Consider the following 22,595-nt stretch of genomic DNA (forward strand, 5'->3'; position numbering starts at 1 on the left):
GTTCAGTCAGGTGTAGAAAACTGTCCCATATCAACATTAGTTCCATCCATTCTTTAAAAGTAATATCAACAGGTGATTTCCAATGTCGTAATGCAATTCTACATCCTGATATCATGGCCATTCTATACCACATTCCCCGGTATTTAGGCAGTTTAATCCCTTTCGGTACTATACCCAAAACACATGTAACAGAGGCAACTCGCCCCTGCCACGAATTCGACCATGCCTTGAGTGGGAGTCGAACCCCAGGCGTCCGCACTGCGGGCGACATCACAAACCGCTGCGCCAAGAAAGGAATTCCCTTCTAAGCGCTCAGTTTGGATGCCTCTGGGGAGTGAGTTTTACACCCGTTACACTCACCCCCCCTAAACTCACACCACCCAAGGCATCCGGGTCACGGCACCAGTGTAACAGAGGCAACTCGCCCCTGCCACGAATTCGACCATGCCTTGAGTGGGAGTCGAACCCCAGGCGTCCGCACTGCGGGCGACATCACAAACCGCTGCGCCAAGAAAGGAATTCCCTTCTAAGCGCTCAGTTTGGATGCCTCTGGGGAGTGAGTTTTACACCCGTTACACACTTGCCATTGGGGCGTTATTTATCTTCACATTCAGGACCTTACTTAGGAATATCACAATTTGATCCCACATTTTCCGGACCTTCTCACATTCGTACAACATGTGCAGTAAAGTGCCTGTCTCCTTCTCACATCTCCAGCAGATGTCACTGTCCCTTAATTTCAGTCTGGCCAGTTTACTAGGCGTCCAATAGCTTCTGTTCAGTACTTTGTAAAAAATAAGTTGTGATTGCGCCTCCCTAGAGAATTTACTCCATTTGGATACCAGTTTCTCCCACATTTCCTCAGTAATCTCCTCATGTACATCGTTCTCCCAGCTCAATCTCAAACCCGCCAATTTGGGTGCATTGTATTCTCTTATAACATCATAAAATCTTGACGCACCGCCTTTCCTGCGCCATCCTTTATAGAATATTTCTTGAATTGCAGTAATTGGGCCGCACTTTGGTCCTCCTATTGATGACGATATACAATGTCTAATCTGTAGGAATTTATAAAAGTTTTTATTATCTATATCAAAATCCTCCTTAATATCCTCAAAAGGCAAAACCCCATCCTCCCCGGCTATATCACCTAGTACATGTATCCCCCTTTTAACCCAATCGTCCCATATGACTGATTTCTTCCCAATCTTTAGTTTCTTATTATACCATATAGAGGCTCTCGTAGTTAAGTATGGGCTATCACCAGTCATTTTGTGCGATTGATTCCAAGTTTCCCTGATAAATGCCATCAAAGGGTTTTTAAGAGGTATAGGTCTGTCTGATTGTGTCAGGAAGGATTCCAGAGATGAGGGATATATCATTTCCTCCTCCATCTTGACCCAAGCAGGTGCCTCCTCAGACGAGTGATTCAGTTTGGAGAGCTGGGAGAGCGAGAATGCATAGTGATACCAGTCTAGTTTAGGCAGGGATAAACCGCCATTTTCCTTTGCTGCATACATTTTGGCCCGTCCAAATAGCGGCCTTTTGCCCCCCCACAGATATACATTAATGACTTTGTCATACTGTCTGAGTAACTGGGTCGGGAGAGTCAGCGGCAACATATATAGGATATAATTTAATTTGGGAGCTAGTATCATTTTCACTAGGTTTATCTTTCCCAGGAGGGACATATTCATTTTGGCCCAATTCTGGGTCAGAGCACTAATGTGTTCGATTATAGGGGCAATATTGGCTTGCATCAACTCTTTCAGACCTGGGATCAGCTTTATTCCTAGGTATATCAACCCTGACGGCATCCATCTGTATTGCCACCCCCTTCTGATATCAGGGGGACAACATTTAGAGAGAGGCATTGCTTCTGACTTGCTCCAGTTGATTGTGTACCCAGATATTTCGGAGAAGGACTCGATAACATTTCCAATGATCCCAACTGCTGTTCGGGGATTGCTGGATACCAATAAGATATCGTCCGCATATAAAAATAATTTATGTTCTACCTGCCCCGCTATTATCCCTTTGATGTCCTGATTAGTCCTCAGTGCGATAGCAAGTGGTTCGAGGAAAAGCGCAAACATTTGGGGAGAAAGCGGAGAACCTTGCCTCGTCCCCCGCCCTAAGTTAAAGGGCGAGGATACGATCCCGTTGGTCAATACTGATGCCATCGGATTTGTGTATAACAGTTTTACCCACCCAGTAAACGATGGACCGAACCCGAAGCGCTCTAGCGTGTGAAATAAGAATGCAAATTCCACCTTATCAAAGGCCTTTTCGGCATCCAATGAGAAGGCTACTGTAGGTTCTATATCATTCCTTACCTTCCACATTATGTGTAGGAGTCTGCGGATATTATCAGCTGAGTTTCTCCCCTTCACAAAGCCCACTTGATCTGAATGCACCAAAGTTGGTAGCACATCTTCTATTCTATTTGCAAGTATCTTTGCCAATACTTTTTCTTCCAAATTGCTCAGGGATATAGGTCTATAGCTTCCACAGCATTGAGGGTCTTTGCCCTTTTTCTGTAGTAATGTAATAGTGGCAGATCTCAAGCTAGTGGGCAATCCCCCCTTTATCAGTGAGTCCTCATATACTTTTAATAATCTCGGAGCGATTATATCACTGAATTGTTTGTAGAAATCGGGAGTAAACCCGTCGTCTCCTGGTGCTTTACCCAATTTAAGGCTGTTGATTGCCGCGTGTATTTCTTCTATCGAGACCCCCCCCTCCATTGATTTTACCTGTTGTTTCGATAATGACGGTAATTTGATTTTGTCGAAGAACGCGTCCATTTTTAGCTGATCCACCGCCTTCTGTGGGGTATATAAGTCCTGGTAGAAGCACCTGAAGACATTATTAATTTCCTTTTTGTCCGTAATAATCTTGTCATCTTTATTACGAATCGAGGATATAATATTCTGATTATGCATTTGTTTAACCCGATTCGCTAATATTTTACCCGCTCTCTCCCCTTGTTCATAATATCTTTGGTTGGTCCTAAATAACGCATATTCAGCCTTCTTTTGATATATGTTGTTCAATTCGTATTTGGATTTGCTTAGGTTCCTCCACGTTTCTGGGTCTGGTCTTTGGCTGTGCTGTTTCGAAAGTATTTTAATTTCCTCATCTAACGCTGTCATTTTTTGTTTCTCCGCCCTTTTTAGTATCGCACCGTATTGTATGAGTCGTCCTCTCATGTAAGCTTTACATGTGTCCCACATTATGCCACTATCATCTATTGACCCTTCATTAAGTTCCCAAAATTCCTTAAATATAGTTCTAATGTACGTACACGATCCTTCATCATTTAACATCAGGTTATTGAATCGCCATCTCCGAGATCGTTGCCCTTCTTCCATGGATGTGATCACTAAATCAACCGGAGCATGGTCAGATATTACAATGTTCCCTATCCCAGTACTTGCAACCTGTTCTACCAGTGCGCTAGAGATCAGGAAATAATCTATTCTAGAGTATGAGGAATGTGGGTGAGAGTAAAACGTGTAGTCTCTTTCTTGTGGGTTCATAACCCTCCAAACATCCACTAGACCCAACTCCTCTATCAGAACACCAACCGCCAGTCTCCCTGTGTTGTCAGCGGTTTTGGGTTGGTATGATCTGTCTATCAAGGTGTTTCCAACCAAGTTGAAGTCCCCCCCTATGATTACGTTGCTATTCCCTATTTTCCTGATCACCTCACATACCTCATGGAAAAAGTCTGAGGACGACCCGTTGGGCGCATATATATTAGCTAAAGTAGTCCTCTGTCCCTCTAAATCAGCATCCAGTATAACCCATCTTCCCTCATCATGTGAGAAACTATTGTGTACCTTTAGGTCTAAGTTTTTTCTCACCAATATTGCCACCCCCCTCTTCCTAGAAGAGAACGTGCTATAGTATATTTGTCCCACCCAATCCCTTTTAAGCTTGGCCGACTCCTCCTCATCCAGGTGTGACTCCTGAATTAGTGCAATATCTGCCTTTTTTTGTTTCAAGAACGTCAATATCTTCTTTCTCTTAATGGGATGATGACATCCGTCTATATTCCACGATATTATTTTAATCAGCCCCATATTTCTCGTAATGCATCTCCCCTGTGCAATCCATGACGTAGTCTAGTGCCTGAGACTGTGAAGATATATATACAATAGTATAGCATACAACGAAATAAAAAAGAACATATAAAAACATAAATACACTTCCCCCCCCCACATTTACCCAAGCTACGTTCGATATGACCCCAGATAGAACAGTCGTACCGAGGGTGAAATCGATACTCACCCATGCACCTTGGTCCCCCTCGACTAACAGAGGAGTGCATACGGCACGAGGCAGATTGCCCAAAACTGTGCCCCTATTATCTTGTAACCCCTGACGTAACGTATGGCTCACACTGTAATCTATATACAGTGCGATCAATTCAACTGAACTTGACAAAACGGTAACGTTTCCAGCCATTAACATTTGTATATCTTTCAGATATATCTTGGTACATTGTAACTTCTATGACATAGCCACGATGGCCTGTGGTTCATTTCGTTATATTTTTCCTGTATCCATCCGGGATATTTCCCCTCCCATACTTTTATTATATTCTTCTATCCATTGCCCTCTATTTTCATTTCACATTTTTTTTTTTTTTTTTTTTTTTTTTTTTCCACTCACTTTTTTTTTTTTTTTATTTTTTTTTTTTTCCCTTTTTGTCTTTTCCTCTATATACATATTGACATTTTTTGATGTTATTTACTCTATGACGATGCCCCCGTGACTTATCTGTATTCATGCGCTTCATGAACTTTATCTCAATTGTCCGCCTCCGACTGTCCCCGTCTGAATCCCTGTAGTTTCTCCCGGTATCCGTGATGACCATTGCCCTGCTGTGTGGGGCGTTCAGTCCCCGTCGTCTGCATGTCGTCCCCCGGTCCCCGTTTTCTTCCCATCGTCTGCCAGGTAGACAGCCGCATTATCTCCTCTCGGTCCGGGTCGGTAGTCGGGTTCACCACGGTGATCTTGAATCCACGCTTTGCCATATCCGCCGTCGCCTCCGCCGCGCTCTGGTACAGGCGGGTGCCATCCTCGTAGAATACCCTCATCTTCGCTGGATACGGTGTCTGGAACTTGAGATTCTTCTCCTTCATTATTCTCTTGGCCTCGGCATATTCTCCTCGCTTCTTCAGTATTTCAGTGGGGAAGTCATGGTCGACATAGAAGCGATCGTTGCCACATGAGACGTTCTTCTTCTGCCAAGTTCGGCGTATTATCTCTTCCTTCATTTTGTAACTCCCAAACTTAACCACGATTGACCGTGGCTTCAGCTGTGGGTTGTTAGGCCTCGGGGCCAGTGCCCGGTGTGCTCTTTCGATACGAAGGTCCATGTCATGAGGCAGACCGAGGGCGTCTTTAAACAAGCCGTCTAGAAATCCATGCATGTCTTTCCCCTCTTTTTCCTCCGGGATACCATACACCCGCAGGTTCTCTCTCCTCGTCCTGCCCTCCTGGTCGAGTAGCTTAGCCTCCACGTCGGCCTGCCTCTGCATTAGCTTTTTTATTAAAACCGTCGCCGCACCAAGCACATTTTCATTTTCTCCGATTCTCCCCTCAGTTTCATCGAGCCTGTCGTTCATTTTGTTCATGTCATTTCTTATCTCCCGAAATTGACGCTCATTGTCTTTTCTGAAGTCTTTGAGCTCGTTGTATATGTTCAACAGCGTGGCTTCTTGTTCACAGTCATCGTCGCCATCTTTTCCTCCCGTTACTTCGTCATTCTCTGCCATTCCGTCGTCCTTTCTGTAAAGTGCTTTTGATCAAATGAATGCAGTCCATTTACCAAGATAACGCACGGCAGAGCTCGACCTTTCCTTGTGCATTAGCTTTGACTCAAAGGGTAAACAGTCTCATGTCTCTTTTTTTTTACTGTATGAAGCACAATCTCAGGGGGTTCATACAGAACCAAGTATTTCACTGTAATGTACATGTACCTTATATGTGACAAATAAAACAAAACTTGAACTTGATACATACTCAGCTGTGCTGCTCATCCCACAAATGCATGTTCCTTACAAATGGGGCACCATTTAAAAGGTAAATAAACAGGCTTTCCAACGGTATAAAATGTATTGCCAAGAAGAATTGTTACAACGGAGACATAATCTACCAAACACAAGTTTCCAAACTTTATGTTTCATGTTTATATATACTTGGCGTCAGGGACCAGCAAGTAAGATATTGCCAACTTTAAGAACCACTTGCATTCAAACTAATACCTTTATAATATTAAAAGGTGACATGTGCCACTCCCGGGCCTGGAGATAGACTAACTCTGTCATGGATCATCTTAGTATTTCAGGATGTGGCATAAAACTAGGGAATTCTCTACTGAATGACTTAAAGAGTTGTACAAATATCTTTCAGTTCAAGAAAATGTATAAAGAAAGAACATTTAGACTTTATGAAGTTGAGGGGTAATAGCTTTCCCTATGACTATCTTTATTTTATTATAGTTTTTTATTTTCTTCTCATGTTATTGTAAGTATTGCTTGTTATATGTGTAATTGACAGACCATCTATTTCTATTGTTTATTTATTGTTTTGAGTCAGGCTAAATACGATTTTCTTCTCCCTGCTCCATTTCGCTCATGGAATGTACAAATAGAGAGGTGCTTTTTATTATGAAATGATGCTGTTGAAGGGCGGCTACGTGGCGTAGTGGGCAAGGCGCTCACCACGAAATGCTGGAGACGCTGGGCTCGTCAGTTCGAGCCCAGCGCTCCACATTTGCTTTCAGTTTAGCTGGTCGTCCGTACTAATACACATTGGCCGTATTAGGGGGTGGGAAACTGATGGGTGGGGATCGGGCGTTGTGGACAGCGACTCCTACAGGTCGGTTGGTGCGCCTGCGCAGTAGAATCAGGAAGTGTCGGGGGCAGCGTGAGCCTCCCACGCGTTACTCCTCGCCACTGAGAGATCGAGCTGCGCAGGTGAAAAGATGCGACTGCTGTTACCTCAAGTACCGGAGGGGACTTGTGCTATGTATGACTTAGTCCACATTGCAGCCGGCTTGTGGGAGGCAAGAAACAGCGTCCGTGACAGGGGAGGGTTGAATTGGATGATACGAAATTGGGATGGGAGAAAATATAGAAAATGGGAGAAAAAGTGGATCAAAAAAAATGAAATGATGCTGTTGTGCTGTTGTGGAGCTGTGTATTACCATGAACTGTGTATTGCCATGAACGGAACAAATAAAAATTAAATTAAATGACATCTTATTATATCTTATTACAGTATATTCGCAGCCAGCGGAGAACTCGCTGCTCTGAGACACTTTTGTTAAACGTCCCTGAAGGTGCCATGTGTGTGGTGTGGGCAGTCAGAGCGCCCTGCCAGCCAGCGATGTGAGGAAGCGCTCTGTGCGTCTGTGCGTCTGTACGGCGTGTTCATGGTCTGTTTGTCTGTGGATGTGTTCCAGGAGCGTGGGAGTGGGAGCACCTGCAGGAGGCTCTGGAGGAGAAGCTGAAGAACTCTCTGGCCGTGGCTCAGCTGATGGAGCGCATTCGATCCTTCATAGGCCAAGGCAAGGTGAGCTCCTTCATAGGCCAAGGCAAGGTGAGCTCCTTCATAGGCCAAGGCAAGGTGAGCTCCTTCATAGGCCAAGGCAAGGTGAGCTCCTTCATAGGCCAAGGCAAGGTGAGCTCCTTCATAGGCCAAGGCAAGGTGAGCTCCTTCATAGGCCAAGGCAAGGTGAGCTCCTTCATATGCCAAGGCAAGGTGAGCTCCTTCATAGGCCAAGGCAAGGTGAGCTCCTTCATAGGCCAAGGCAAGGTGAGCTCCTTCATAGGTCAAGGCAAGGTGAGCTCCTTCATAGGCCAAGGCAAGGTGAGCTCCTTCATAGGCCAAGGCAAGGTGAGCTACTTCATAGGCCAAGGCAAGGTGAGCGCCTTCATAGGTCAAGGCAAGGTGAGCTCCTTCATAGGCCAAGGCAAGGTGAGCTCCTTCATAGGTCAAGGCAAGGTGAGCTCCTTCATAGGCCAAGGCAAGGTGAGCTCCTTCATAGGCCAAGGCAAGGTGAGCTCCTTCATAGGCCAAGGCAAGGCGAGGTACTTCATAGGCCGTGGCAAGGTGAGGTACTTCATAGGTGAAGGCAAGGTGAGCTCCTTCATAGGCCAAGGCAAGGTGAGCTCCTTCATAGGCCAAGGCAAGGTGAGGTACTTCATAGGTGAAGGCAAGGTGAGCTCCTTCATAGGCCAAGGCAAGGTGAGCTCCTTCATAGGCCAAGGCAAGGTCAGGTCCTTCATAGGTCAAGGTCAGGTCCTTCATAGGCCAAGGCAAGGTCAGGTCCTTCATAGCCCAATGCAAGGTGAGGTCCTTCATAGGCCAAGGTCAGGTCCTTCATAGGCCAAGGCAAGGTCAGGTCCTTCATAGGTGAAGGCAAGGTGAGGTCCTTCATAGGCCAAGGCAAGGTAAGGTCCTTCATAGGCCAAGGCAAGGTGAGGTCCTTCATAGGCCAAGGCAAGGTCAGGTCCTTCATAGGTCAAGGCAAGGTGAGCTCCTTCATAGATCAAGGCAAGGTGAGGTCCTTCATAGGCCAAGGCAAGGTGAGGTCCTTCAACACAGACACACACGGCAGGACTTCTTCTAGCAGTGGCTCAGGAGGTAGAGCTGGTCGTCTGGTAATCCGGATGTTTGATTGATTGATTTTTTTATTTTAAGTTCTCGGTTTGATTCCCGCTCCTCCCGGGCAGCGTGTCGAAGTGTCCTTGAGCGAGACACTTAACCCATAATTGCTCCCGATGAGCAGGTCGTCACCTTGAATGGTCGCCTCCGCCGCCGGTGTGTGAATGTGTGAGTGAACGGGTGAATGCGAGGAACAAATTGTGAAGCTCTTTGGATAAAAGAGTTATATAAATGTATAATTTCTAGCACTGATATCTATGCATTTTGTTGAAATCATATAATCCTGCCTGAGAGACTTGGACCAGCCTTGCAGTGTAACGTTCCTGTGCAGCTCAATGAACAGATTATGTAAAAAGCGAGGGTTAAATGTTCAATTCCCTATGTAGGTCAATGGGTAGAGCAAGGCACTAACACTGCCAGGGTTAAAGGTTCCATTCCCTATGTAGGTCAATGGGTAGAGCAAGGCACTATCACTGCCAGGGTTAAAGGTTCCACTTCACTCTCAGATTCACTCATTTATCAGCTCCCGGTTGGACTACTGTAACGGAGTCCTGTTCGGGGTACCCAGCAAAGCCCTGGACAGGCTCCAGTATGTTCAGAACTCAGCTGCCAGGGTTCTCACTCACACCAAGCCCTGGCAGCACATCACCCCCACCCTCATCCACCTCCACTGGCTCCCAGTCAAGTTCCGCATCACTTTCAAACTCCTGCTCCTCACCTACAAGTCCCTCCATGCCCTTGCCCCCCGATACCTGTCTGATCTCCTCCACCAGCACACTCCATCCTGGAACCTACGATCCTCTGATCTGGGTCTCCTCTCCATCCCTCGCACCAGGTTACGGACTTTCGGGGACAGAGCCTTCAGCGTGGCGTCCCCTACCCTCTGGAACTCTCTCCCCCCCCAAATCCGCAACGCCCCAACCCTGGACAGCTTAAAAACTGCTCTTAAAACACACCTCTTCACCAAGGCTTTTCCCCATCAGTTAGTTTAGATTAGGTCCATTATCCCTTACCTGCCCTCATCTCCCTTTTTTCCCTACTTTTTGTCCTGATTGTGAAGCAACCTTGGGTTCTATGAAAGGCGCTATAGAAATTTGATCTATTATTATTATTCCCTGTGTAGCTCAATGGGTAGAGCAAGGCACTAATACTGCCAGGGTTAGGGGTTCCATTCCCTGTGTAGCTCAATGGGCAGAGCAAGGCACTAACACTGCCTGGGTTTGGGGTTCCATTCCCTATGTAGCTCAATGGGTAGAGCAAGGCACTAACACTGCCAGGGTTAGGGGTTCCATTCCTTCTGGGGCCACCCGTACAGTGAATGATATATGAATAGCACTGTAACATGCTTTGGTCTGTGTTATATCATGGGTCACCTTGGCCCTCAGTAGTAATGTTGAAATAGAGGTCTTCTAGTGAGCGATAACACATCTCATTAGGATCAGCTGTCAGGGACCCTGCTTTTGAATGTGCAAACACGTGTTCGATCCACTGCAAACACAATTGCCTTAATTACCAGAACCCTGTTTGGAAACAGCACAATAATAATGTACTGCATGTCATTAGCATAATTACATAATTATTGCCCCTAGTCAGTGGCTGTGAGAATGAACACAACACACACAAAAAGCAGAATACACAGAAACCAGCGACGATTCCAATGGGAAACAGCAGTTAAAAACACAAGGTTATGTTGTAATACAGTGTTGTCCGGCCACACTGTTGTAGTATACGGTGGCTCAGGAGGTAGAGCAGTCGTCGTAAGGTTCCCGGTTTGATTCCCGCTCCTCCCGGGCTGCGTGTCGAAGTGTCCTTGAGCGAGACACTTAACCCATAATTGCTCCCGATGTGCAGGTTGGCACCTTGTGCATGGTTGCCTCTGCCGTTGGTGTGTGAATGTGTGAGTGAATGGGTGAATGTGAGGAATAAAAATGTTAAAGCGATTTGGATAAAAGCTCTATATAAATGCACCATTTACCATTTGCCATTTAGCAGTATAAGACAGAATAGGTTCTCAGTCTGGGGATCTGGGTCTTTGGTATACTGTATGTACATTTACATTTACATTTAGTCATTTAGCTGACGCTTTTATCCAAAGCGACTTACAAGTTCTGTACGACAAGACAGCAAGAAGGGTACAACTCTATCAGCTGAGTAACAATGTTCATCAAAGTGTTGCGTGTTACAGTGTAGGTTAGTTTATTATGTACAAGTTTAGTATGTACAAGTAGAGGCTTTTCTCTAGTGAGTGGAGATCCGATCTGCCCCCTCACTGGAGACATTTAAGGCCCGTCTAAAAACCCACTTCTATTCCCTGGCCTTCAATAAACCCTGATTCTCCCACACCCTAACTCACACACTCCCATGTAATTTTATCCTGCCCCCTCCCTCTTGTATCTCTTATTATGCTCCTCTGTCCCCTGTGTGCTACTGTACTTTGTGTTCCCCTATTCGTGTGTTGTCTTACTGTCCTACTCTCTGAATGTACTGTCTTGTCCTGCTGTGCCTTTTTATATTTTTGTATTTGTGTATTTTATATTAGGACATTGATTTTAAGCTCTGATTGTACAGCACTTTGGTTGGCTCTTGGGCTTTTAAACGTGCTATATAAATAAATTACTTGACTTGACTTGAGATAATTAATATTTTAGGTCTAAAGCCCTTCTCCAAATCATCCATCACGTTTCTGCATTTGCTTAATTATACAGGGAGGCAGAGGAAACCCTGTTTTTAGGGGTCACAAACCAAAAAAGTTTACTCAAAAGGAACTTCTATCCCCAGGCCATCAGGATGCTCAATGTGGACTCTATGTAACACTAACTCATCCATTATACATTCACTGCACACAACATCCACATGACACAGCCACACACTCACTTTAAGCATTCACTTTAAACACTTTACATTTTAGCTTTGTATATTGTACATTTTGCGTAACACTTTATAATAACACTCAGTTATAAGACCTTTATAAGGTATTTGTAGATAATGAACTAATCATGAACAAACCATTTATATACATTCGTAAATTATTATTAAATCATTTATAACTATATTTGTACAACATTTACAAATTAGTTCTACATTATTTATAACTCATTATCAACATTGTTTGTACTTGATTTGTTCATCATTAAATAATGTTGTTTAATGTGTAGTAACACATTTGTAGATGCTTTGAAAAGTGGATATGAAAAAACAACTATACTGTACCTCCATTTATTTGTTCATGTTCAACAAATGATTTGTTAAGACATTCATAAAACATCTATAAATCATTTGCAGATGCTATTGTGTGCCCTAATCTAAAGTGAAGCCTACAGTATTCATCATTAACAAATGTCTAATAGTTTGTTTATTTGTGGACTTTTTTGTTTTATGTTATTATAAAGTGTTACCATTATTTGGTATAGTGTTTGGTATTTATTCTTTTACTCTTTTACTGTATGAAGTACCTTATATGTGACAAATAAAACAAAACTTGAAACTTGAAACTAAGATAAGATATTCTTTTATTGATCCTCTTGGTTGAGGACCACTGATGTCTGGTCTGCCAGGGAGAAGGTACGATTACAGCTCCCAGGCCACTCAGAAAACTTGTGTGGATTTACTTTTTTATTACTTTTTTTTTTACTGGCTCTTTTTGCACAGATACGGCAATGTGATATATCCAATATGATGACTGTGGCGGGGTCCTCTTCACAACTCCTCAAAAGAAATCCACAAACACAGGCGTAGTCGGAACAATCTAGTTGGTGTTATTTATTGCCTACCTCCCAAGGTGCAGAGGTGATATTATTTCCAACAAGCGAAAATAACAAAAACAAAATACACTACACTTACACTACCCACTTTCAAAAACACTCTCAAAAAACACCTACGTGAGACTGCAATTCGAAACTGGCCCCTACAAATGTCCTAACCTAGTTGTACAGTAAATGACCAAGTAAGGCTTTGTCAGTATTCCAATGTACAGTGTAAAATGTGTGTGTGTCCCCTACCCAACCCCCCCCCCCCCCCCCGCCCCCCCACCTCCAATGTACAGCCCTCACCCAACCCACCCAACCCCACCCCACCCATCCAACCTCCTCCAATGTACAGTTTCTACGCCAAATGTATATACACTCCTTTTCTGGACACTTTTGTATCACAAACAGTACTGTATTTGCAAATCTGATATGTCATAAATGTATAGATGTAGCAGTACTGTCTATCTGTATGTCATGTATGTCATATATGTTATGATGAATTGAAAATGGGGGACCCTGATGTAAACAAGACGAAAGTCTTTCTCTGGTCTGCATCCCCTTAACAATTGTATGTATTGAGCTGTACTGTACTGTACCCATTCTGCAATCTGTTAATACACTTTTCAATCAATCCATCAATCAATCAAACACACTTACACTATTTCTAACAAAAGTGGAAAGAAGAGAAAACAAAATACACTACACTTCTACTGTATACACAATGAGTTCCACATTAGGAGCGACAGTGGCTCGGGAGGTCGTCTGGTAATCCGGAGGTTCCCGGTTCAATTCCCGCTCCTCCTGGGCAGCGCGTCGAAGTGTCCTTGAGCAAGACACTTAACCCCCTAATTGCTCCCGATGAGCAGGTTGGCACCTTGCATGGTTGCCTCCGCCGTCTGTGTGTGAATGTGTGAGTGAATGGGTAAACTGTGAGGAACAAATTGTAAAGTGCTTTGGATAAAAGTGCTATATAATTGCAGCCATTTACTATTTACATGAACTCTGTAGTTTTACACAAAAGAACAATCGGACAATAAAGTTTGTCCGAGGTAAGCGACAGTTGTGATTGGAGGATCAAGAAAAGAGGGCAGGGTTTGAGATAGGTCTATTTTTCATTGCAGCTCAGCCAGGTGAAGGCTCCCTTCTTTGGGCCACAGCAGCCCTCCCTGGTAGCCCCTCCCACTAGGCTTCACACAGGTGTTACACATTTAACATTTAACAACACAAAATATACATTACGGGCGGCTGGGTGGCGCAGCGGACATTGCGCTTGTCACCAACGCAAGAGACACCGGTATCGAATCCGGCTGTCAGCGTTGTCTCCGGCTTGGGCCGGCCGTCATACTGACTCATTTGGCAGAGTCAGCGGGAGGAGAGTCGATGGGTGGTAGTCTGGTCGTTGTAAACAGCGACTCCTACAGGTCGGTCAGGGTGCCTGCACAGCAAGGACAGGAAAATGGCGGGGGCAGTGTGAGCCTCCTACACGTTACTCCTCGCCAATGAGAGTCCGCGCTGGCAGGTGAAAAGATGTGACTGGCTGCCTCCACATGTATCGGAGGGGACATGTGATGGGCTTCTATCCTCCCTACGACCGGCCAGTGGGGGGCACATGCGAGCAACAATCAGGACAGGGGAGGGAGAATTGGCACGAGAGGTAAATTGGGATGGGAGAAAAATCACAGAAAAAGGAGGAGAAAAAGTAGATCAAAACAAAATATACATTACTACGGAAGCCCTAAGAGGCCATACATTGATACATTTTATTTACTCCGTTTCCCCGCGATAACGAGTAAATTTAATTGGTTTTCCCGAGATAACAGGATAATTTTCTCGAGATCTCGAGAAAACAAAACGATAGTCTAGTATATTAAATCACTGCAGGAAACATCATTCAGTGTCGCAATGTCAGAGGAGCAGGAGGATATTGATCACTGCGTCACATATCTCTTCAATCAAGGGCTGACACAGGCTGAAATAGTTTTATGCCTTGCTGTTACAGATAATATACACATTAGTGTGCGTCATCTAAGAAGACGGTTAGCAAGGCTTCAGCTTTACCGGCGGCGCAATCAAATTGAGCTCTCAAAGAGCACCTACGGGAGGCTGCAACTCGAAACTGGCCCCCGTAAATGTCCAAACCCCCCACCCACCCACTCCAAATGTACAGTTTCCTCCCCCTTGTATGTATATATTTTCTGTTAGGATCTCTGTTTAACAGTACTGTATATTTGCATATCTTGTATGTCACAAATGTAACAGTACTGTATACCTGTATGTCATGTACCGTACCCCCCTGAAATAAATTAATCCGTTATCACGAGAAAAAACTATCTTTGTTATGTCCGTTTTGCCAATCAACGCCAGCCTAGGGATTGCAGGGGCGAATGTCTCGTGGGAATGGTGAGTGAAAATGTATGTATACATGTATGTACGGCTGGATGAATGAATGTAGAACTCCCAGGTGTGCACCCTTGGTCACGCTACTGAAACAGTAAAGGAAAGATGAATAATTGTGAGGTTTTTGACGTTCTCAGTATGATAACAGAAGGGAGTGTGGAATGTTTGGTGTGTGTGTGTATGCGCGTGTGTGTGCGTGTGTGTGCGTGTTTGTGTGTGCGCCGCCCGCACTCGGGGTCCGGGGCTGCTCCAGAGAATAATGGTGTGCGTGTTCGGGCTGCAGGGGCTTGATGTGCTTTCGTTTTATTTTTGCTGCGTTGTGGCTTGTTATGCTGTCGCTGTTCGCGCACCGGGAATGTGTGAACAGCTGTCTGCTGCTCATGTGGGGCGGTGGTTGGTGTTTGGGTGGTCTGCTGTTGGGTATAGTTCTACCGATCCTCAACTTTTTGTTTAATGTTATTAAGTTATTTATGTAAGCCTGGGGGGTATTCAGGAAGTGATGGGTTTCTTGTGAAATGTTGATGAAATGAAGAAATTACTATTTGATGAAATGCATCTACTGTATCTGCACCCCTTTAAAAAAATATATTAAAAAATAAATAAAAAAAAAAGAACCTCAGCTGGTTCTGACTTTTTAAGTCGACTTTCTGAGACCGCAGACGACGGAGTCGACGTGAAGAAAGTTATCCCAAAATACAACCCTGCTGAGTGGGAAGGCTGATCACTCCTCCATTCTACTTCTATTGAAACAGGAAGAATGTTTTCCAGGGTAATTTACATAATGGAACAATGAGGCAGACAGGACTGCTTTGAGACGACTGACTGGCAGATGTTTGAGGACGCAGCCCATGGCAACATCAGTGAATAGTTACGTACACAGACTCCTTCATAGGCTATATAAGTAAATGCATCGTCAATGTCTGTACCTATTAGGGCTGTCCCCAACTAAGGATTTGGATGGTCGACTATGATTGGCCAAAATTTGCCATTAGTCGACTATTGGTCGACAAAAATATATATATATGTTTTATATGTTTTATATATATATATATGTTTTCGTAGGCAGTTAGCCTCTGGTATGTGTGCCATTAGCGTTAGCCACGCTTCTAGGCCTCTTTTCTTTTGGAAAGAATGATAAAAAAAATACAAAATAAAATTATAAATATTTTTATTTTATTTCTTTTATATATATTCGACTAAGAGGTTGGCCAGTCGACTACGGCTCCTTTCGACCGATTAGTCGACTAATCGACTAATAGGGGTCAGCCCTAGTACCTATAATCAAAAGCCTGTACCTACCTCAACCAGAAGCCCTGGCTCAGCCACCATCTACACCTACCTCAACCAGAAGCCCTGGCTCAGCCACCGTCTACACCTACCTCAACCAGAAGCCCTGGCTCAGCCACCATCTACACCTACCTCAACCAGAAACCCTGGATCAGCTACCGTCTACACCTACCTCAACCAGAAGCCCTGGCTCAGCCACCATCTACACCTACCTCAACCAGAAACCCTGGATCAGCTACCGTCTACACCTACCTCAACCAGAAGCCCTGGATCAGCTACCGTCTACACCTACCTCAACGAGAAGCCCTGGCTCAGCTACCATCTACACCTACCTCAACCAGAAACCCTGGATCAGCCACCATCTACACCTACCTCAACCAGAAACCCTGGATCAGCCACTCTCTGTACCTACCTCAACCAGAAACCCTGGATCAGCCACTCTCTGTACCTACCCCAACCAGAAGGTAGCAGAGCTGGCAGAGGTGTTCACCAACATATTAAACCTCTACCTGCATCACTGACCAACTGGCAGAGGTGTTCACCAACATATTAAACCTCTACCTGCATCACTGACCAACTGGCAGAGGTGTTCACCAACATATTAAACCTCTACCTGCATCACTGACCAACTGGCAGAGGTGTTCACCAACATCTTATCCCTGATTCAGTCTGTGGTCCCCACCCCCTTCAAGGCATCCACCATCGTCCTTGTCCCCCCAAAAAACAGTGGCCTTCTGCCTAAACAACTACCGCCCTGTCGCACTGACATCAGTCATGTCTGCTCAGCCCACTCCTATACTCCCTGTTCACCTATGACTGTGCTGCCAAGCGCAGCTCTAATACATCAGGTTTGCTGATGACACAACCATCCTGGGCCTAATCACAGACAGAGAGGAGGTGAGGACACTAACCAGCTGGTCCCAGGACAACAATGAGACGGCCTACAGAGAGGAGGTGAGGAGGACACTAACCAGCTGATGACACAACCCTCTCAGCGTCAGTAAAACTACAGAGAGGAGGTGAGGACACTAACCAGCTGGTGGCAGGACAACAACCTCTCTCTCAACGTCAGTAAAACTAAAGAGATGATGGTGAACTACCGGAGACACCTCCCCATCACTTTATTTAATATAATACTGTTGTATACACTCCTCACCTCACTTTATAATACTGTTGTATACACTCCTCACTTTACTTTATAATACTGTTGTATACACTCCTCACTTTATAATACTGTTGTATACACTCCTCACTTTACTTTATAATACTGTTGTATACACTCCTCACTTTATAATACTGTTGTATACACTCCTCACTTTACTTTATAATACTGTTGTATACACTCCTCACTTTACTTTATAATACTGTTGTATACACTCCTCACTTTATAATACTGTTGTATACACTCCTCACTTTACTTTATAATACTGTTGTATACACTCCTCACTTTATAATACTGTTGTATACACTCCTCACTTTACTTTATAATACTGTTGTATACACTCCTCACCTCACTTTATAATACTGTTGTATACACTCCTCACTTTACTTTATAATACTGTTGTATACACTCCTCACTTTATAATACTGTTGTATACACTCCTCACCTCACTTTATAATACTGTTGTATACACTCCTCACTTTACTTTATAATACTGTTGTATACACTCCTCACTTTATAATACTGTTGTATACACTCCTCACTTTATAATACTGTTGTATACACTCCTCACTTTACTTTATAATACTGTTGTATACACTCCTCACTTTACTTTATAATACTGTTGTATACACTCCTCACTTTACTTTATAATACTGTTGTATACACTCCTCACTTTACTTTATAATACTGTTGTATACACTCCTCACTTTACTTTATAATACTGTTGTATACACTCCTCACCTCACTTTATAATACTGTTGTATACACTCCTCACTTTACTTTATAATACTGTTGTATACACTCCTCACTTTACTTTATAATACTGTTGTATACACTCCTCACTTTACTTTATAATACTGTTGTATACACTCCTCACTTTACTTTATAATACTGTTGTATACACTCCTCACTTTATAATACTGTTGTATACACTCCTCACTTTACTTTATAATACTGTTGTATACACTCCTCACTTTACTTTATAATACTGTTGTATACACTCCTTACTTTACTTTATAATACTGTTGTATACACTCCTCACTTTACTTTATAATACTGTTGTATACACTCCTCACTTTATAATACTGTTGTATACACTCCTCACTTTATAATACTGTTGTATACACTCCTCACTTTATAATACTGTTGTATACACTCCTCACTTTACTTTATAATACTGTTGTATACACTCCTCACTTTATAATACTGTTGTATACACTCCTCACTTTACTTTATAATACTGTTGTATACACTCCTCACTTTACTTTATAATACTGTTGTATACACTCCTCACTTTACTTTATAATACTGTTGTATACACTCCTCACTTTACTTTATAATACTGTTGTATACACTCCTCACTTTATAATACTGTTGTATACACTCCTCACTTTATAATACTGTTGTATACACTCCTCACTTTACTTTATAATACTGTTGTATACACTCCTCACTTTACTTTATAATACTGTTGTATACACTCCTCACTTTATAATACTGTTGTATACACTCCTCACTTTATAATACTGTTGTATACACTCCTCATTTTATAATACTGTTGTATACACTCCTCACTTTATAATACTGTTGTATACACTCCTCACTTTACTTTATAATACTGTTGTATACACTCCTCACTTTATAATACTGTTGTATACACTCCTCACTTTATAATACTGTTGTATACACTCCTCACCTCACTTTATAATACTGTTGTATACACTCCTCACCTCACTTTATAATACTGTTGTATACACTCCTCACCTCACTTTATAATACTGTTGTATACACTCCTCACTTTACTTTATAATACTGTTGTATACACTCCTCACTTTATAATACTGTTGTATACACTCCTCACCTCACTTTATAATACTGTTGTATACACTCCTCACTTTACTTTATAATACTGTTGTATACACTCCTCACTTTATGATACTGTTGTATACACTCCTCACTTTATAATACTGTTGTATACACTCCTCACTTTACTTTATAATACTGTTGTATACACTCCTCACTTTATGATACTGTTGTATACACTCCTCACTTTATAATACTGTTGTATACACTCCTCACTTTATGATACTGTTGTATACACTCCTCACTTTATAATACTGTTGTATACACTCCTCACTTTATAATACTGTTGTATACACTCCTCACTTTATAATACTGTTGTATACACTCCTCACTTTATGATACTGTTGTATACACTCCTCACTTTATAATACTGTTGTATACACTCCTCACTTTATGATACTGTTGTATACACTCCTCACTTTATGATACAGTTGTATACACTCCTCACTTTATAATACTGTTGTATACACTCCTCACTTTACTTTATAATACTGTTGTATACACTCCTCACTTTATAATATTGTTGTATACACTCCTCACCTCACTTTATAATACTGTTGTATACACTCCTCACTTTATAATACTGTTGTATACACTCCTCACTTTACTTTATAATACTGTTGTATACACTCCTCACTTTACTTTATAATACTGTTGTATACACTCCTCACCTCACTTTATAATACTGTTGTATACACTCCTCACTTTACTTTATAATACTGTTGTATACACTCCTCACTTTACTTTATAATACTGTTGTATACACTCCTCACTTTACTTTATAATACTGTTGTATACACTCCTCACTTTACTTTATAATACTGTTGTATACACTCCTCACTTTATAATACTGTTGTATACACTCCTCACCTCACTTTATAATACTGTTGTATACACTCCTCACTTTACTTTATAATACTGTTGTATACACTCCTCACTTTATGATACTGTTGTATACACTCCTCACTTTATAATACTGTTGTATACACTCCTCACTTTACTTTATAATACTGTTGTATACACTCCTCACTTTATGATACTGTTGTATACACTCCTCACTTTATAATACTGTTGTATACACTCCTCACTTTATGATACTGTTGTATACACTCCTCACTTTATAATACTGTTGTATACACTCCTCACTTTATAATACTGTTGTATACACTCCTCACTTTATGATACTGTTGTATACACTCCTCACTTTATAATACTGTTGTATACACTCCTCACTTTATGATACTGTTGTATACACTCCTCACTTTATGATACAGTTGTATACACTCCTCACTTTATAATACTGTTGTATACACTCCTCACTTTACTTTATAATACTGTTGTATACACTCCTCACTTTATAATATTGTTGTATACACTCCTCACCTCACTTTATAATACTGTTGTATACACTCCTCACTTTATAATACTGTTGTATACACTCCTCACTTTATAATACTGTTGTATACACTCCTCACTTTATAATACTGTTGTATACACTCCTCACTTTACTTTATAATACTGTTGTATACACTCCTCACTTTACTTTATAATACTGTTGTATACACCCCTCACTTTACTTTATAATACTGTTGTATACACTCCTCACTTTACTTTATAATACTGTTGTATACACCCCTCACTTTACTTTATAATACTGTTGTATACACTCCTCACTTTACTTTTTAATACTGTTGTATACACTCCTCACTTTATAATACTGTTGTATACACTCCTCACTTTATAATACTGTTGTATACACTCCTCACTTTATAATACTGTTGTATACACTCCTCACTTTACTTTATAATACTGTTGTATACACTCCTCACTTTACTTTATAATACTGTTGTATACACTCCTCACTTTACTTTATAATACTGTTGTATACACCCCTCACTTTACTTTATAATACTGTTGTATACACTCCTCACTTTACTTTATAATACTGTTGTATACACCCCTCACTTTACTTTATAATACTGTTGTATACATGGGGTAACTCCGTATGTACAAAGCTGAATATTTAGATGCATGGGGTAACTCCGTATGTACAAAGCTGAATATTTAGATGCATGGGGTAACTCCGTATGTACAAAGCTGAATATTTAGATGCATGGGGTAACTCCGTATGTACAAAGCTGAATATTTAGATGCATGGGGTAACTCCGTATGTACAAAGCTGAATATTTAGATGCATGGGGTAACTCCGTATGTACAAAGCTGAATATTTAGATGCATGGGGAAACTCCGTATGTACAAAGCTGAATATTTAGAGGCATGGGGAAACTCTGTGTGTACAAAGCTGAATATTTAGAGGCATGGGGAAACTCTGTGTGTACAAAGCTGAATATTTAGAGACAGGTCAGGAGACACGACATGGCTATATCTGTGACAAGCCCTTGGCACGGTGTAGGCCATCTGGATGGAACTAGGTCTTACTCCTGAGGCAGTTCTTTAGAGAGAGGCTGACACAGTGACACACGCTGACACACACACACACACACACACACACACACACACACACACACACACACACAGTCACGAACAGACACCTTAGCCGTCCCTATTCGATCTGGTTCCCTGTGGGGGGAGGGGTGCTTCTCATTTAAACCAACCACTGAGACAAATTGAAATATAGTTTAGGAAGCGAGGAATCGGTTTCTAAATCAATCGGAAGTCATTTACTAAATGAAAGAGTGTTCGACTCACATACTTCATGCTGCTGTGAACATTAACCAACATGCTAACAGACATGCTAACGCTGTGTGATTCAACTGACATGCTAACGCTGTGTGGTTCAACTGACATGCTAACGCTGTGTGGTTCAACTGACATGCTAACGCTGTGTGGTTCAACTGACATGCTAACGCTGTGTGGTTCAATTGACATGCTAACGCTGTGTGGTTCAACTGACAGAGGAAAGGTCAAGCAGTGGTAGCAAGATGCAGTCATGCACATTTATGCTATAGGCAAGCACGTACACACCCTCCCCTCCCAAGCACACACACACACACACACACACACACACACACACACACACACACACACACACACACACACACACACACACACACACACACACACACACACACACACACACACACACCTTGTTTCACACACACACCTCGTTATGTGTTTTACATAACCTACTGTATGCTTTGGATGCATTTTAATGGCTATAAAGGAGTTAGTGTTGGAGCCTGACTCATGGTCTGTTCTCCAGAAGTACTCAGCCTGCCTCACTGCCAAGACGGCCATGATGAGGCAATCTGTATCAGACCGGTAAGGAAGGCTATCTGTATGAGACTGGCAGGCAGGCGATCTGTATGAGACTGGCAAGCTATCGTATGAGACTGGCAGGCTATCGTATGAGACAGGCAGGCTATCGTATGAGACAGGCAGGCTATCGTATGAGACAGGCAGGCTATCGTATGAGACTGGCAGGCAGGCGATCT

General features: G+C 42.5%; 1 protein-coding gene across 1 annotated transcript in view; it reads left to right on the plus strand.

The window, feature by feature from the left end:
* Positions 1-22,595, plus strand: part of rhobtb3 (Rho related BTB domain containing 3) — a gene marked incomplete at its 5' end in the record, with an annotated part of 189,879 nt that overhangs the window by 118,375 nt on the left and 48,909 nt on the right. The window contains one exon of the mRNA XM_084315621.1: positions 7,481-7,590. Coding sequence (XP_084171747.1) covers positions 7,481-7,590 — 110 coding nt within the window. The remainder of the gene's footprint in view (positions 1-7,480; positions 7,591-22,595) is intronic.

The sequence above is a fragment of the Notolepis coatsorum genome (genome assembly GCF_963971535.1).
Source record: "Notolepis coatsorum genome assembly, chromosome: 6".
NCBI lineage: Eukaryota > Metazoa > Chordata > Actinopteri > Aulopiformes > Paralepididae > Notolepis > Notolepis coatsorum.